The 18,999-nt window shown below is 46.7% G+C and overlaps 1 protein-coding gene across 1 annotated transcript in view; it reads right to left on the reverse strand.

Moving 5' to 3' along the window:
* The window catches only part of CDRT1 (CMT1A duplicated region transcript 1), a 39,609-nt gene that overhangs the window by 15,611 nt on the left and 4,999 nt on the right, over positions 1–18,999 (reverse strand). Inside the window, exons 2-9 of the mRNA XM_044453858.1 lie at positions 16,029–16,350; positions 15,814–15,941; positions 13,771–13,890; positions 13,254–13,363; positions 11,842–12,045; positions 5,255–5,376; positions 3,525–3,673; positions 1,999–2,141 (exon numbers count right to left, since the gene is read on the reverse strand). Coding sequence (XP_044309793.1) covers positions 1,999–2,141; positions 3,525–3,673; positions 5,255–5,376; positions 11,842–12,045; positions 13,254–13,363; positions 13,771–13,890; positions 15,814–15,941; positions 16,029–16,350 — 1,298 coding nt within the window. The remainder of the gene's footprint in view (positions 1–1,998; positions 2,142–3,524; positions 3,674–5,254; positions 5,377–11,841; positions 12,046–13,253; positions 13,364–13,770; positions 13,891–15,813; positions 15,942–16,028; positions 16,351–18,999) is intronic.

The following is an 18,999-nucleotide window of genomic DNA, read 5'->3' on the forward strand; positions in this document are numbered from 1 at the left end:
CACACACATTCCAAGAATAAAAATCATGCCAGGACACCTCGTTTTTCAAACTCTAACCCTACCCTGGTGCACAGCCCTAACCCTAATATAGAGCAAACTCCTTTCTGAGTATGTGCATGGCCCCTTTGTGCACTGTTCTCCAATACTCGGCTGATAGGGCAATGCTGGGGCGACTTGCCTCGTGTGCCAATGGAGAGGAGTCTCCGTGCCCACTGTGGCACGCGTGCCATAGGTTCGCCACCAGTGCTTTAGAGGAACACCCACTCCCACTGGGGAATTCCTCCCCTCAGTCCCACCACCACCATTAAACTCCACTCTGTTGTTGGTCATTATACACAAGACAAACAGAGGTATACAAGTAGAATAAAGACAAAATAAAAGAATATTTTCTTACAAACAAAAATGAGAGATTTTTTTTATGATTGCTGTTTTATTAAGAACAGGGTTCTATGTCATCGCTTTCGAAAGCAGGCTTCTATTACATCATTGCTACAATAAGCCAGCATTAGTAACTTCAGCTCCTAACCCTAACCAAATTTAAGCCAATTCTCCTATCAAGCTCTAGCCCAGCTAATTCTTTCTGGGAAGGTCTGACTACAGACAGAAATCTTTATGGGTCTTCACTGGGCTTCCTCAGAAGTCCTCAGTTTGGTCCAGCAGATGTTCTGTCTTTAAACCAATGCCACCATTGGTTTCCCTCTCATTCAGAGGCTGCTCAAGAAGTCTGCCCTGCTCCTTGCATTACTGGCAGACCTCCCTCAGTTTCTGCCTCACATGCTCTCAGCTTGGCTTCTTTGTCTTGAATATGCCCTTCTTCCTGGCTGGTATCTTCCTGAGATTCCCAAAGACACCTCCTGCTAACTGTCTTCCTGAAAGACTCTCCCCTGGCAAACTCTCAGGATGCCTTTCAATAGTCCTTATCCTTGCTCTGGGCAGAACTCTCCGGCCAGTCAGCTTTGGCATGGCCAATATGCCATGACCCCAGTTCCACTCAAACTCAGGGCCAATAGGCATCTTTAGAAAGTTCAGCTGCTCTCCAATCAGGCGGGGCCAATTTCAATTCCACCTTGAAGGTGCAAGCCTGGCTACATTCCCTGGGAAGGGTGATAGTGACTGCCAGTCCACCAGCACTCCCTCTTTATAATGCATCACTCCTCAGGCACAGGCCTGGAGCAGAACACATGCTTCTCCATCCTGGACAGTTCATCCCCTTCATTCATTAAAGCAGATCAAAGCTGCTTTACATCAGTTTCTTCACAGGTCCAATTACAGTTTTCTAATTTTGTGCATAGCATGAAAAGATGAGCAAAGAATAGGCTGCATTCTCAAGTAATGCTAAACCATGATTTATGTTTACAAGGGTTTTTTGCTGTAGCCCTAAATTGTTTGCAGATCAGCAAACAAACCCCGGCTCGATTTCCTTCTTTCTAGGTCATTTCTTTCTTCCCTATTTTGCTGGAAGGAATTATTTCATACCCACATACAGCCTTTGTAATACCAGAATAAATCATATTGACAGATTTTATTATGGGCCTCGCTTTTTCACTACCATTTCATGCAGCTCCCCCGCAGCCCACACCAATTTTTGAAAACTGTCAATATCAGATAAGGATCCACTGAAGAAGCCTCACTGTACAACTCCATTCATAGAAAGGACCTTGAAGGTAGGAAATGGTCCATACTTTCTAGGATTGATTGATTGATTGATTGATTTTCTATATCACACAACAGCTGAAGCTCTCTGGGTGGTTCACAAAATAGGATCTATGATCCATGATGATGATGATCTTTTACCATATTGTGGTACAAAAATAGGAAGCTGTCTCATGTCCCATGGAAAGGATTTGGACAAAGGAAAAGATTCAGTCTGCTATGTTGTCCATAGACTCTATTCTGAACACCTTACAGCATAAAGATATACTGATTAAAAGAGGACTTCAGAAATCCCTTGACGCCATGACTGTTTATAGCTTTGGGAGTGTATCAAACAATACCTACATAGGATGCCTGAAAGCCACCAGACATCTCTTGTGTTTTCCTAGCATGCTCCACCCCAGGATGTAGCCATCACTGCTTCCTGTCACAAGATGCCACTCATCAAATGACAGACATTTCACAGGACCTTGGTGACCTTGTAAAATCTGGAAAAAGAAATACACAATTTTGTGGGTTTAGGTACTTCTGGGCCCCACTTGATTTAAAATGCTTCTTTACTACATCAGTAAACACTAAGGCTGGAAAGGTGAATGTCTCTCTTTGACCTTCTGCAATTGAATGTCCATCAAAAACATATGACCACCAGCAGTAAGGACTTTTGTACTGGATTCAAAGGTAACTTCTGCAGCACCAATTCTTTAGCAGATGAAGCAAGAAATAAGTCTTATCAAGCTTACACCTACTCCAGGAAATTTTGTAGAAAATGTTATTCAAGCTTGGATTATTCAACATACAGAAGAACAAACTTTGCTGAAGAAGAATCAGTGTGGCTTTTGTATACAGGCATTTTGCCTCGCCAAAGATTTAGAATCATTTGAGGGTGTTACAGAATACATACAGGGTGGCTCCAACAAATGTAAGATAACTGGATTTTCAAAAACTTTTCATATAGTCCCACATGAAATAAAAATACTCATGGTTAGTGTCCACTTTTACATATTGCTCTTAATAAGCAAACAAAATATTGTCTGTTTGGGGTTGGAGAGCTCCCTCCTGCTAGCTGTCCCTAACACAGCAGGCAACTCTTACATTCCTTTGCCACATTTTTTCCTCAAGTCAGACACCAATCTCTTTGAAATGTCTAGCCTTTAGACAATATTGATACTGTAACTTGAAACAATTTTGTCCTTTTTCGTTAATATATAACACATGCTTATTGAGAACAGGTTCTGTTTGCAATATGATCAGAGAAATAGGAAAAGTTAGATGCTGCAGTTAAACAATGGAAATGACATTTTAGTTTTATTTTCAGGCAGTGCAATCCTTACTTGGTGGGAGGGAGTGAAGTGGTGGGTCATGTGGTAATAAGTGGTCACTTAGGAAGTCTGGCCCATTTTGGAAGTGGCAGCTCTGGGTCAGTGTTTGTGTGCACACGTGCGTGTGTGTGCGCGCGTGAAGACACAGGTTTACCCTTTTCCTTTAATACCCCACCTCAGTTAGGAGAAATGAGAGAAGAAAATACCTTCCCCATCTTGAGGCCGGTTTATGTGAAGGACCCAATCAGGGGGCCTCATGGGGGAATACAGGGCAACAATCCAATGGATCACATCTGGTTCCCAGAACACCCGCTGTGGGTCCTTTACAGCAGTAGATTACACTTGCAGAGCTTTCTGCAGGCATGAGCTGGGGCAGATCTGCCCAGCCCTCTTTGCAAAGGGACATGTCCACCCAACGCTTAATCTGCACCACCCAGCCAGAGGTCAGGCTTGCACTGCTTGCTTCTAACTTTGCATTAAATTTGTTAGTTAGTTGAAGTTACAGTTCCAAAATCATGTTCAACATCAGGGGCCATTGCATAAGGGGCATACCTTGATCAATATCCACGTTACGGCGTGCCACACTTTCACTATTCCTCTGTCACAGGCACTCACAAGATGAGTGTCATTCATTTTTGCACTCCATACAATACCCTTGTGCCCAAAGGTCTTAAGACATTTCCCAGTTTCTATACTCCACACTGTGAAGGACCCAAGAAGATGCAGTTAATTAATTTTCAGAACAAGCCAAACCATAATTTTTCAGAAGTAAAATGAGTGTGCTTACTTTGAGATAGGCATATGTGCAGGCTAAGAATTTATAAATCAGTGAAGGGTCAATGGCACATTTGCACTCGTGCGCTTTAGCTGCTTTTGGACTTGAATTCATTTCTGTGCATTGTTGCTTTAGCCTTCCCTGCCTCAGGTTTTTGGGAGGACTGTGTGGAATGAGGATATATAAGGAATTGCTTGAGAACTCTTTGCACCAAAGGGGCTTGATTTAAGATCAAATCTTCCCTTTTTTAGGAAATACAACAGACAAATTAATCAAGGAATGCAACATTTTCCAGCCCTAGATTTTTGTTATAACTCCCAGAAGTAAACATAAGTAGTTGAAAGCTGACTTAGTGGGAACCCAAATGGGGCCACTGGAAAGCAGGAGTGAGGCATCTACTTGGTTGGGAAGGTCCTGAGAAAGACAGGCATATAAAATAATCTTCAAAGCACAAGTGCTGCATATACATGTTTTTGCATGAAGGGAAGGGGCAGAAAATGGTGAATGTACATGCAACCCAGTGAGGCAGTTAACTAAAGGTGCAATCCTATGCAGGTTTAAACAGAAAAAAGTTGTACGACAGCATTTCCAAGCAAGCATGTGGGACTTTTTTCTGCCTCAGCATATAGAAAATCATAATTTAAAGGGACTTCCAGACAGGGAGTTAGTACTACCAAAATACTGTGCACTTATTTCATATTTCCCTCCTTTACATTTTTTTTCCTGTTAGAAAATATTAGAGGGATACAAGTGGAAGGACCTCTGTACAAGCAAGGTGAGAAAAGGGTTGCCTCCGAACACCCAAAGGGCTTCTCTTTTGGCTTTTGGCTTGTTACTTTTCTAAGCCTTTAGCTTCCAGATTCTTTGTGGCTTTAAGATCAGCTCCTTTACCCATGTCCTTCCCACAAGGTTTTTCTTTCCCTGCCTTCCTATTTATTCTATTACATAAACACAAGCAGGGACTGCTGTATAGAAGACTGTAGAAATATATGAGTTTGTTTTAGCAAGCTATCCAGATAAAACCGTATTTCCTCAATCCAAACAAGGGCATGGAAATACTTGCAAAGTGCAGGAGGTGACATCATGTAAAGCACACCATGAGGGTCAAGGTATATACAAGCACACACCATTTTTTAAAATCCAAAAATGCAACCCTCTTAACCCAAATCTGTGTTCAAGTGAGGAAAAAGCATGCTGACCTCCAGCAGATACGGAATGTTGAGTCATAGACGGAAAATAAAAAATAGTGGAGAAAGGCCCTTACAGTTTATCCCCTTTATACAGTTGAACCCCAGTTTATCGTGCATTCTGGAAGAGGTTGTGACTAGCGCTCTGGACTAAAGCACTCCTGTCAGAGGGTGGCCAAGCATCAGGGTACATTGCAACATTTTCCTCCAGGTTCAACTTGCTATCCTGCCTTGTCTACACTTTCATTCTATGGACTGTAGGTTCAGCCATTGTTGGCTTTGCCCTTAGCCCCTGAGAAAGATACAGCCCCCATGCTCACTTTTTGCCGTGCAGTCTTTGGATCCAGACACAAATTTGTTTTTGTACACATCCAAACAAGTGATGCTCCCTGAGTGGCCATTAAAAATTCTCACACATGTCCCAGTGAAGATATTCCACATTCTAAAAGGAGAGCAAAAACAAACACACATGTACTGAATGTAATGAGCTATTCATTGCTGGCATACAGAGCAGATCCTCGCGTGAGCTTAAGGGCTGCTGACCTGCCACCATTCCTAAACCAGAAGGGTTGGAAATAGTAGCTGAAGGAGATTATACTTTACTCAGCATTTCTTGGACCTGGGGGTCAAGTCCAGCCAACCCAGAATCCGAGTCCTGCCTGCCAGAGTTCCCCAGAACCTCCTGCCCTCTTCCTTGGGTCGATTCCCTTTCCTCCACCAGTGATGTATTGGTGCCTTTCCATATTTATTTTTGGTCCCACCCCTTTTGCCTTTAGCCCCACCCACCCCTGGAATATGGCCCCTATATTGTTCATTGTTTAACATGTAGGTTACCAGTGGGTATGCATCCATGTGTGCATGGCAACTGTTTATGTAGCATGGCAGATCCAATGTGTCTTTTGAAACAGTCTTATTTATGCTTCAATATTACCTTGAACTGTTCTGACTTTTCTTTCACCTATAGTTTCTTGTCTAGTGTATCCTACCTGTTGGTACCAGATTTTGTAGCTTTCTTAATTTGGTATTTGGGTGTGAGATACGGTAAGGAACAATGTAATAGATGGTAAAAAGTGTTATCTGGATACCAAGAAACATCATCCACAAGCTGTAATTCTGCTCTTGGCTTACATCACCATGTCTCGTGCGATCCGCTGTTTAGAAACAGAGAGAGTCAGAAGGGGTCTGCCGGGCCATCTAGCCTGACCCCCAGCTCCAGTCGGCTCCACTCATGACATGCCCACCATGTGCATGTCCAGCCTATCTTTAAACACCCTCACTGATGGGGCTTCAACCACCTCCCGTGGAAGCCCATTCCACACCCCCAGGGTCCTAACTGTCAGGAAGTACTTCCTGGCATCTATATAGAACCTGGGTTCCCTGAGCTTTGCTCCGCTGGAGCGCGTCCTGCCTTCCTCTGCAGGGGAGAACAGTTCTCTACCCACCTCCGTGTGACATATTCCCACATACCTATATGTCGCCAACATATCCCCTCTGAGTCTCCTCTTCTCCAGGCTGAAGAGACCCAGTTCCCTCAGTCTCGCCTCATACGGCATCCCCTGCAAACCAGCCACCAACCTTGTGGCCCTACGCTGCACTGACTCCAAACTGGCTATATCCTTTCTGTAATGAGGGGCCCAAAACTGAACACAATACTCCGGTTGTGGGTGCACCAGAGTCGTACAGAATGGTAGTGATACCTCTGACAATCTAGAAGCCACATTTCTGGCTATGCAACCAAGGGTGGCGTTCGCCCTCTTAAGCACTGCATCACACTGCTGACTCATGCTTAGCCTGCAGTCAACCAGCATCCCGAGGTCCCTTTCACAAGTGCTGCTCTCCAGCCACTTGTCCCCTAACCTGTACTTATGACACCCACTCCTATGCCCCAAGTGCAAGACCTTGCACTTATCCACATTGAACGCCATCCTGTTGTCTCCTGCCCACTTCCATAGTCTGTCCAGATCCTTTTGGATCTGGAGTACCTGCTCCTCAGTTGTGTCCACTGCCCCATTTTTACTATCATCTGTGAATTTAATCAGCATACTGTTCACCCCTTCTTCCATGTCATTAATGAAAAGATTAAACAGGATCAGCCCCAGGAAAGAGCCCTGGGGGACCCCGCTTGTCACTGGCCATCGTCCTGATGATTCCCCACTAATGGTTACCCTCTACTTTCAGTCAGTCAGTCAACCATGCCCTAATCCATCAGAGAGTGCATTGGTCTATCCCAAAACTCCTCAGTTTCTCAACCAGGATATCATGGGGCACTTTGTCAAAGGCCTTGCTGAAATCCAGGTAAACCACATCCACTGCGTCCCCTCCATCTAGCCATCTCGAATCCTTGTCATAGAATTTCACAAGGTTTGTCTGGCAGGACCTGTTTGTGCGGAAACCGTGTTGTGTGGCCACCAGCCTCCCTTCCCTATCTAGCATCACTAGATCTCTCTATTATGAGCCTTTCCATTGTTTTTCCTACAATGAACATAAGGCTAACTGGTCTGTAATTCCCCATGTCCCTTCTAGTACCCTTTTTGAAAATTGGGACCACTGACACCACCCTCCAGTCCTCTGGAACTTCACCCATTCTCCACAAGGCCTCAAAAATGGAAGCCAGTGGGTGTGAGAGAACCCCTGCCAACTCTCTAAGTACCTTCGGGTGTAACCCATCAGGGCCTGGAGCCTTTGTACCATCCAGTGCCCTGAGGAGCCCCTCAACTTCTAAGGGGGTGACTCTAATCTGTGCCCCTAAGTCCCCAGCCTCATCTAATCTCCCATGCAGATCTGCCCTGTCCTGCTTTGGGGAGAACACAGAAGCAAAATAGTCATTTAGCATCTGTGCCTGTTCCCTCATATCAGTCACTGGATCTCCTTCCTCCTTATTTAGCGGTCCCATTACCTGTCTCCCCTTCCTCTTCCTATTTACATGCTGAAGGAAGCCCTTTTTGTTGCTCTTGATATTCTTGGCAAGTCTCAGCTCGTAATCAGCCTTAGCCTTGCGAAGAATCCTTCTGCAATGGGCCTCCTCCTCCTGGTATACCCTTTTGTCTATTTGCCCCAGTACCCATTTCCTACGGAGGTTCCTCTTTTGTCTAATCCCTCTAACCACCTCCTTTCGCATCCAGGACGGCACTCTCCTCCGCCTCCCCACCTTACTAACTAGAGGTATCGTCAAGGCTTGCACCTCCAAAACCTCCCTTTTGAGTGCCATCCACCCCTCCTCAACTCGCTTGCCTTCCAGTAACCTATCCCAGGAGACTTTCCCCAGTCTGGCCTTCAGTTGGCCAGAGTTGGCCCTCTTGAAGTCCCAGCTTCTAGTGCTCGTCCTGCTGCACGTCCCCAGTCCCCTGATCTCAAAGCAAAAGATGGAGTGATCACTCGTATCCAGAGCTCCCCTAATCTGTACCTCATCTATCAGCTTCTCCTTGTTGGTCAAGACCAAGTCAAGGATGTTCCCCCACCCCGTAACCTCTCAGTCGCTCTGTGTGAAAAACCCTCCCTCTATAGCTTCTAGGAAGCGACGTTACCTGGCTGTCACCACTGAGTGAGTCTCGCAACTAATATCCGGGAGACTGAATTCTCCCATAATTACTGTGTCCCTCCCCTGAGATATCCTTAGAATCTGATCTGTCAAGACATCATCCAGGGTCTTAAGTTGACCTGGAGGGTGATAACATACCCCCACTGTCAGGTCTCTTTCCCTATCAAAACCCCTTAGTTTCACCCAGGCTGCCTCTACCGAATCCCCATCTGTGCTGCATTCTCTCACTGCATCCTATCCCTTCCCTGACATATAAAATTATGCCCCCACTCCTCTTTCCCTTCCTGTCCTTTCTAAAAAGGTGATACCCCTCTATGTTTACATTCCAGTCTTGCCTTTCATCCCACCAAGTTTCTGTGATCCCCACCAGGTCATACCCTCCTATTCCCAGGAGAGCTTCAAGCTCTTCCCGCTTATTACCCATGATCCTAGCAGTGGTGTACATGCACCCCAACTCCTTCCCACAGCTTCCTTTCTTTGGAGTTCTCAGCCTCCTGCTTCCTCCCATCCTTCCTGATACCGACCCTCTCTTTGTAGGAGTCCTGTCGGTCCCTGCAGTACCTCTAAAACCCTGCTCCCAGAGCCCTGCTCCTCTCCCCACACTTGTCCAGTGTAGACAAGTTTCTGGGGGGCCTGACCCCCCCCCCCCCCCCGGCTCAGTTTAAAGTCTTCCAGACAAAGCTTTCTAGAGCATCTCCAAAGGACCTTTTCCCCATCCTCGTGAGGTGCAACCCATCTCTTGCCAGAAGTCCATTGGCAAGAAACCAGGTGCTGTGGTTGAGGAACCCGAAGTATTCCTTCTGGCACCACACCCTAAACCAGTCATTCACCTAGGCGACACTCTTATCCCTGCCTGGCCCAAATCCCTGGACTGGTAAGATAGTTGAGAGGGCCACTTGGGACTTAAGGACCCTGAATTTCTTCCCCAAGGCCTTGAAGTCCCTGGTGATCCCACCCACACCTTGTCTGGCCGCATCGTTTGTGCCCACATGGATCACCAGGAGTGGCTGGTGACCCCCGGAGCAAACAAGATGCTCCACTCTATCCTTCACATGCTGGATGCGTGTGCTCAGCAGGCAACAGACCTTCCTCGCCTCAAGGTCAGGGCAACACACCACCGCTCAATGCCCCTCAGCGGGGAGTCCCCGACTACGATCACTCACTACTGTCTATTCCCAGTGGTGGTAGGTGGCCGTGCCCTGGCCCTCACCTCTCCTGCAGCGGCCCCCTTGCCGCATGTGGTCCCAGGCTGGGGGTCCTGCTGGTCCCCCGAGGCCTCATCAGCCCCAGCCTCCCCAAGTGGAGAGAACCAGTTTCCCAGCTTCAGATTGGTGCCAGGAGAAGGAGGAGGCCGTGCTGGCCTCCTCCTCCTGTGGGTGACATGCCTCCATGTCTCCCAGGCTGTTCCTCCCATGGCCCCTCCCTCAACCCTCTGTTGGGAGGGGAACTGCTTCCAAAGGGCCTGAGAGCTCTCTCAGCCCTCAGGCACCTCACCTCCTCCTCTAGAAGGGTCACCAACTTGCACCGAGGACAAGTGTATTCCTGCCACTCCTGAGGGAGAAGGGCAAGCAAGTTGCAGCTGTTGCAGCGGACAGCAACACCTGTGACTCCCGCCAAGGCCATCTCCTGGCCTGCCATTGGGAACCCCTCAGAGACCCTACCTTGGTCCCCCACCTTGTCTGTCCTGCACTACTCCTCACTTGCCCAATTCTCCCAGACAACCCCCCCCCACACACACACACGGATAAAATAAAAATTTAAATTGGAGGGGGGGGAACCCTGCCCCCAGGGAAGGGAGTCCCTGGGCAGCCCGGGCTGCAGCTAAGGGACACAGACAAGGGATGACGCCCGGCTGAGTGCGGCCTTATAAGTCTCACAGGTCACTGGCCCCGCCCCTCTGCTTCCTTCTGGCCTCTCTGGCCCCGCCTCCCTTCCTCTCCGCTGCTCCTGCCTCTCTGCTCCTCTGCCCAGCTCTAACCTTGTCTTTGCCAGTCCCCTGGCCACCCTCAGCACTCTCTCCCAGCCTCTGCCTCAAAGCCTACAGCACCCGGTATTACCAGTCAGTCTCCCATCCAAGTACTAACCAGGCCGGACCCTGCTTAGCTTCCGAGATCAGATGAGATCCGGTGCTTTAGATCTGATATTTTATGGAATTTTATTTTATTACTGTGTGAAGTGCCCTAGTATTCAGAAATGAAAGGCAGTATATAAATGTTGTTAATGTTGTTTAATATGATTATAACTCCTAATTTACTATCCTGATGCTTGCTCAGGAGCTCAGTTCTCAGTTATTAGAAATGTTTGCGACATCAAAAGTCAAAATGACCCTTTCTTCTCCTTCAACAGAGCTATTTTTTAATGGTATAAAGACTCTGAAGTCAGAGGCAGGAAAATGCATGCTTTCTCCAGGGACTGTCATCTAAAGTATACGGCTCCTTCTAGCAGCAGCAGAGACTCAAAATCAATTAAGAGCAAACAGCTGAGCCTGCCGCTCATATTGGACAGGGAACCTCTAAACTGGTCATCACTGCCATTTTGATAAGATTTGAAAAACAGAAGAAGGCAGCAGGACTGATGTGGAAAAAAGCAGGGTCCTGACCTCACACACACATTCCCAAATCCTTTCTTAAGGCGACCCACCAGTGGAATTTTGTCCTGCAAGGCAAACTTTCTTTGCCAATTCAAGTCCCAGAGACAGTAGTAAAGCCTACTATCCTGCTCTACCAATGCTCTGTGATCTGCCTGCTTCCTGCATCACTCCCATGTTCTACTGGTGGGTTTCCCTCTTAGATGTACATGCCAAATAGCCTACCTTAACCAATTTAAAATCAAGGGGTATAATACTAAGTGAGGCATGTTTAAGCACTTAAATGACATTGATTGCAATAGAAAGTGAGCATAACATGATTTCCAGATTACGCCTAGTGCAGAGGGAATCGAAAGATATATATCGGGTGATTTACATTAGATCAATAAGGATTTCAGACTTCCAAATGCTTCACAGTAGCAGCAACCCAACCCAAAATTATACTGCCAAAACAAGGAAAGTTTACAGTAAGGAGGAGCAAGGACTATGAGTTCTGTTCAGTTCTGATACCCAGAACAATTTCCTGGGCCCATAAGGTTTTAATTCTAAATAGAGAATCATAGAACAATAGAGTTCAAAGGGGCCAAGAAGACCATTGAGTCCAACCCCCTGCTGTTGCAGGACACCAATTTACACAATCCCACTCAGATGACTGTCCAAGAAGAATATACCACACCTCTAGTCTTGGGGTTCTAGTAAAAAACCAAATAGGCTCTGCAAGCCTGACATCTGCCCACACTTGGCTGGCGCTACCCAAACACACTGGGAGCAGCATGGCTTACCTAATGCTGAGATCATAGCTGCCACTCAGAAGAAATCCCTTCGGCTCATTGAGGTACACAGCCCGGATGCTACCAGCATGTCCATAGAGGAGAGGAGGGACAGGCTTCAGGTCATTCACGTTCAGAAAATGGATTTTTCGGTCTGTAGAACCAAAGGCCAACAGCTTTCCACCACTGTAGTGAACCACTCTGTTGGGATCCACACTGGAGAGAAAACAGAAGCAACAGTGAGCTCCTGATTTATTTTGATACACTTACTGTATTTATGTCATTGATACCGTGCCTTTCTCCAGTGGTGGAATTCATGGCAGCTGTCACAGGGATCCCAGATGGACTCCAATCCAAACCCACATCTGCCTAATCCCAGCAAGGCCATTGTGACATTCTCCTTCGGAGCCTGTTTTGAGTCCTGTTTGCAGCAGCCTTCACTGTAAAAACATTTGATCCTGGCAGCCAGATTGACTCCTATGTCTAGGGTGGGAATATTAAGCTGTTTTCAGCCTAAGGGCTGAATTCCACTTTGGAGAAGCTCTCAGAGATTGCATTTCAGTGGCGGGCAGGCCAGAGGCAAATGAAGCGGGCCAAAACAGATGCATGTTTTAGCTTGAATCCCTCACTGCCAGAAGAGGCATTTCAACCTTATTGTTGCATGCAGCATGCTTTGTGAGCTTCTTACAGTACAAGCAACTTGGGTACAACCTTGGTGTACATGCCTCTCTGTCCTCCCATAATAACTGGGATGTTTGCACTCTAAGGATCTTCTGGCAGGGGTTGCAGCAATGAATAGATGTGATATGCCAGAGATCTGGCTTCTTATGCTACTATTTTTGGTGGGGTATACAGATTCCAAACAGTTAGATTTTAGGGTGTAAGACATCTAGTACTGATCAGTTCAAAGAGAACAGATTTCAATGACTGCAAGGCTTCAGTAACAATAATGACACAAAGCAACGAAAATTTGGTGGTATTTGGTGTCTTCTTCTTTAGGGGCTAAAAAGCCTGACCCCATAAGGAAGCCCTGTCTGAGGCTGGAAAGAAGAAAAAATATATTGAAATGCGAGCCCTTATTTACTCTTCCATGCTGGCCATGATCCATGGGAGTGCCTAATAAGCACACATTTTCTGCATGGAGTTGCAATACCGGTTGGTATAGAATGATGGCATTCAAGTCCTCCATGGATGATATGTAACCTCAAGGCAAAGGAAGAGGAAGGGCATATCCCTTAGGATGCTGCTACCAAGGACAGTGTTGTATTTGTGCGCTATTTTTAAAATATCCAAAATCCTGGAGAAAAACCTGGAGGGTTAATGGAAGGCCATGTGTGCTGTGAAACAGCAGTTCTGAGGCAAAAGCTAGGAGGGAAAAGCTAGGAAGCATGAGGGAAAACCTGCATTTTTCCAATTACACAGACCTGTCTACCAGAACACGGACGTTATAGCTGCTACAGAAGATGTTCCTTTCTTCTAACTTCACAATGTCTGTCTCTTGGCCGTGATAAGCTTTCTGCATGAGTTCGGACTCCTTAAAGCAAAGAGCAAAGAGCAATGATGTTGAGTGGTAGTGAGGGGGGCACTCAGAGAAATGGGTAGCTTCCAAATTCAACTGATGGAAGTAGAACTTGAGCTTAATCATTTCCAAAAAAGCCCACGAGGAACCAAATGTAAGCAATATGGAGACTGTGCTAGGACTGGTACACACACTTCCAGTACAGGCTGTGTGGACTTTGGCAATTATTCCTTTTCTTGGAAAGAAGAAACAGGCTGGCATAGCTCCACCCCTCCCATACTCCATGAAAAGTTCCTGCTGGTGAAAAGTCTACAGAAGTGAAGCAATCAGTAGCAGATAACTGAGTGGAGCCCAGGAATATCCCACCATCTACTCAATTCCACTCCAAGGAATTCCAGGAATGAAGAACACTCACAATGTACCTTTGGTAGTAGCTTGTTTTTGCCTTTGATTGGGATGATGTCACCATCTTTGTTGATCTGAGGTACAGCAACCTTGACTATTTTGGCATAGTTGGAAATTGCTCCTTTAGGGCATGACCCCTGCAGCAGAAAAGAGAGAACACAAGGTTATAATGCAGAATATAGACGTTGCCGCTGAAAAGATGGGCCTGCAACTGAGACAGGGTATTTATCAGCTTCTGTTTGGGTGGGCAGAACCACCTTTGGCAACTGTTGCATGCCATACCCTGAGCACATTTAGTTGGTGGTGCAGGGAGGTCTGGGCTGCGACTTTCCTTGAGAGGCATCAGTCTATCACAAAACAAAAAAACAAGTAGCTGACATATAATGAGTGACGTCTGGCACAGAATAACCTAATGAAGCTCCCCATGTCACATTTGAAAGAGATGGATACACCCTTGGAAATTGTATGCAGGTTTAGTTAATGAAAATATAATATGGAAATTGTAAGCTCCTTGTCATCCCTTGCTCATAGATGGCCCTAAAATGCCTATGTATCTTCCTCTTGTTGTCTAAAATTAGTAAGCATAGCTGGATTGCCCTGTAATCCCAGGCTATCCCATACTAAAGAAGACCAGCTCATGCAATGTCTCTTTATTCAACAAAATATATGCAGATGGGTTGGGTTATGCTAACCAAGGAATTCCACTCTCATTTTTATCAATGTGCGGCATGGCTAAACATGGCCACATGCTCTCCATGCCCTATTCATCTGGTAGTTTTCTCTTTCTTAGATGATCCAGCATGCCATTTGATTATTACTGGAACAAAGTATCTGAATGTGAAGCTATTGTGAAAAGTTTGTCCTTGTTTTTAGTGTTAGCAGAGTGATAAGTGAACACACACATCTATACTTTCACATCAATCCAATATATGAGTAAACAGAGGAAGAATAAGCACAGGAACATAGGAAGAACTGGCAGATTCAAAGTCAACAAGCAGTATTACCAGTGTAAATCCATTCTTTCAGGTGAACATGATGCAAAGGAACAATTCACCAAATATGTCCTGCCATTGTGGCCTGAAATACAGATATGTTCCCACCCGCCACACACATACAAGAGCGGTCACAGCATGTCAAACAGGACTCTCAGCTGGAGGAGAAGGGCAGTACAGTGGTACCTTGGTTCATGAATTTAATCCATTCCACAACTCTGGTCGCGACCCAAATTGGTCATGAGCCAAGTCAAATTTCCCCATAAGGTTCAATGTAAATAAGGTTAATCCGTTCTGTAACTTTTTTTTTTTTTAGTCACAAAAATTTGAAGCAAAGTGACAAAGAACAACAAAGATTGAAGCCATGTCCCCCCACCCCCAGCACGATAGCAGCCATCTCAACCCCCCCAGCATGACCGCAATTGCACCCATGTTCCCTGCGCTAGAGTGACCCTGATTGCTGCCATAGATGGGGCGATCACGGTCGCGCGTGGGTGGGGAGGATGGGTGTGATTGCAGCCATCTCTCCCACCCCCCGAGCACAATCGCGGCTATTCCCCCCCCCCCCCACAAGGACAATTGCAATCATGCCCGTGTTTCCTGCACGAGCCAGACCACAATCACAGCCATAGACGGGGCAATCGCGGTCGTGCTTGGGCAAGGAGGACCGGCACAATCACAGCCATCTCCCCCTTGCCCCCCCGAGCATGACCACGATCGTGCCCATGTTCCCTGCAGGAGCCTGTCTGCGGCCATAGATGGGCACAATCACAGTCATTCCCCCACCCCCCCGAGCACAACCATGATCACACCCGTGCAGGGAAGATGGGCATGATTGCAGTCGTCACCCGATGCAGAGTTAGCAACCTGAGGAATTTTTTTTTAAATTTCTGTTCGCGACCCAATTTGGTTGTGAACTGAGGCATTCACGAGCTGAGATACCACTGTAGTTCAAACTGGGCAGGAAGCCCTGTAGCTGGTGAAGTAACAGAGGTCCCTGCTGGTCCTACATGGCAGTTCTCTGCTCCTGCTCCACACTGAAAAGGGCAACGCAGCATCTCACACTACCTGCATGAATGCAATCTCACTTCGGAGGGAATGACCCGCTAGGATGTCCTTCCTAATTTGCTTGACCAGGAACAGCCAGTGTAGACTCACATAGGCACATCTGGTCAGAGATTTGGAATCCAGCATGCCTGGAAGATCACAAAGAGCAATGCATTTATCTGTGTTGGCACAAAAAGAAGCACTGAGGAACTGTGAGGAGGTTAAGAAATCCTTACGCAAGATGCGCTTAGACAGGTAGATGGGCAGGCAGCGAATGAAATCTCTGAACTTGTTCACGCTGACGGTCTTCTGGGAAGGGCCAGGCACAGGGGGTGAGACATTCAATACCACTGAATACTGACTGGGATGGTCCACATCCTCCAATGGGATTCCAAACAGCTGATCTGACTCTCTGGACAAAAGCCACGGTGCATGTAGATTATCTGTGGCAAGGACACAGAAGCCAGCAAATGGTATATGATGAGAAGAACAGAGCTTGCACTCACCTTCTGCATCTTTGCAGCACACAGAATACAGCTGACCAAGCCGACTGTGCCTCTGAGTAAGAGCTCTCTGCATATATTTGTTGGATACAGACGAGGGCTTTGTCGGAAACGGAGCTAATGCACCAGGCCGTCTTGATCAGACCCTGGGATGTTGACAGGGTCATTGGGCTGGCAGTGTTGTGCGTGTGTGTCCTGTCAGGTCTCATATGCGTGCATGGGGAGCTACTCAGCTGGGTGGGACTGGCAACTCAGATTCCAAAGATGAGACTGTTGGCGAAATGGTTCAAACCCCAGTTGTGGGCTCTGCAGGAAATAGATATTGGGGGGTGGATTAGCCCAAGGACAGATGAAGGGGTCATTCTACTCAGCTGTGGGAACAGGGAGGAGCTGCAGCCTCCTGATGGAGGGGCCATTGAAATAGGTAGTTTTTCCAGTGGGGAGCTCCCACCTCCTGAAGAGGCAGACCCGATCGCTAGATATCCTCATTAGAGAGTAGTCCAGTTAGGTACACAGCAGGCAGGGCAGAGCTGTGCCCACTTTCACAGCACTCCTCCTGCAAGGGAGAGAAGCAGAAGAGTTCGTAAAGGGCGTTTGGGGTAATGAATGTCAGAAAGAGCTCAACAGTTCATTCTGTGTATGCACAGAGGCTTTATGTAACAATAAAAATGATCAGCAAGGAAACACTAATAGACTGAAATTGATTGGAGGGTGAAGCACAACAGGTCGCTACTGTTATGTTTAGGAGAATTGCCCTTTCCTGCAGAAAACCCAGGCTAAATGCAGATGGTATATGAATGGACACAGACCTGGGGGCCTGGTTAAAGGAAAAACTGTGTCTAAAGTGCTCTGCTGAAATGGCATAACTTAATGCTTAAATCAGACTTACAATGTTGCTTGGGATGATTGTCTAGTATGTCTGGATGGGCAGCAGGTTGGGGAATGGAGGTTTAAACTAGGGGTGCACCTAAGATTTGTATGACGCCCAAGTCAGATCTCTGCTCCAGAGAGATTCTGAGTTTCCCCAACGCAAAGTAGGTTGCCTTCTAAAGTGACCAGAACCTTCATTTATTGTTACATTACATTCATACCTCACATTTCTTCCTCTTGCAAGGATTCTAAGGCGACTTACAGGGTCCTCCTTTTCTCATCCACACCACAACAGCTCTGTGAGTCACCCAGTGAGTTCAATGGTTGAGTCAGGGCTGGAACCCAGATCTCCCACAACCTGAGTCACACAACCTCACCAAGACACAGACATCGACCTATCTCAAGTTTTTGTGTGTGCTTTGACACATCACAGGGCTGCAGAATAGCAAAAGGATTTTTCTGGGGGAAAAAAAGTGTGCTTGTTTTTCCAAACATCAAGGAAGTTTTCTATATGCTGAGGCAGGTGAGGCTATTTGTCCCTGCAGTGATGGTGCTGGGTCAATAAGCAGCCCCAGACCGAGAACCTGATTATTTATCGGGAGAGCCATCCCATCCCAGCTGAATGGCCTGAACACCTGAACGCCAACCATTCCCATCACTGCCTTCTCTGACATACGGCTTAGTCTGATCAGGACACTGGTTCGTGATTGGATTTACGCCTTGTATTTTCAAAATTCATATAATCGAAAACCCTGGTGGGGAGGGGGTCCTACTTCTGCGGGATGCTGAGCTCATCCAGTTCCATTCATTGTTTTGGTCTGTACTTAGCATAGTGTCGAAGCTCTAGCACAGGACTTGCAGCTTTTCCAGACAGGGAAGCACCATGAGTCTTTCACTCCATCGCATGGGTTACCCAGATGGAGAAGCCCTTTTGCAAAGAGCCTGTGTTTCCCCAGTAGTCCTCCAGACCTTTCGCTCAGTGTGCGATAGCCATTAAGGAGGGAATAAGCAGAACAGCTGCCCATTTTCTTTGATGGCCTGGATAGTAAACTGCAGGAAAATCGCAGGGTGAGAGGAATTGTCCCTGGGGAAAGTGAATGAGGAGTTGGAGGGGGCCGTCCTTTCCTGATTGCTGGCTTCATATTTCCTGTTGTAAACCAATATCCTTCGGCAACCTCTGGCTTTAGCAGCCACTGAAGGCATAAATCTATGGATGTTTAGACAGAAAAAGCTGCTACGACTCCCAGCATTCCTCACCTAGCACGGAAAAGTTCTCTTTGTCCAAATGTGCAGGAGGTCGTGACCATAATTGTTTCTTACACTGTTTTACTCGCAGAATACATAGTCTTTAGCAATGGAACTGACCTTCTTGATACACTAGTTTGCCTTGCTTTTTTGTTTGTTTAAATCAGGTCTCTTAGTGGCATTGTAGAGGAACAGATTTGCACAAGGATTGCACATTTAAAAGTCTGAAAGGGTGTGAGGCAGCTTTGCAGTGGTGGTGATGCAGTGTGGTGGCAGGAGGCTTTGTTTCTCTATAGCAGCAAAGTGCTGCAGAAAAGGAGAAAAATCTAGGCACTCCTTCCAAAGGAGACACATCTCCTTTGGACTCTTCAAGACAGCAGTAGCATCGACTTAGGGTGGAATCCTTTGCACGTTTAAACAGAACAAAATTCACACACACACACACACACACACGCACACAAAGAATTATCAGCATGAAACCTAGTGCGGAGGTCACTGGTTTATCTTTGCAGGGGATGGACAGATGGAAGTGGCATTCCAGGAGAAAGGACTTTCACAGGTAATGTCAACTAAAGTAAGGCCAGTGTGG

The sequence above is a fragment of the Varanus komodoensis genome, unplaced genomic scaffold (genome assembly GCF_004798865.1).
Source record: "Varanus komodoensis strain SLA01 unplaced genomic scaffold, ASM479886v1 scaffold7_1, whole genome shotgun sequence".
Classification (NCBI taxonomy): domain Eukaryota; kingdom Metazoa; phylum Chordata; class Lepidosauria; order Squamata; family Varanidae; genus Varanus; species Varanus komodoensis.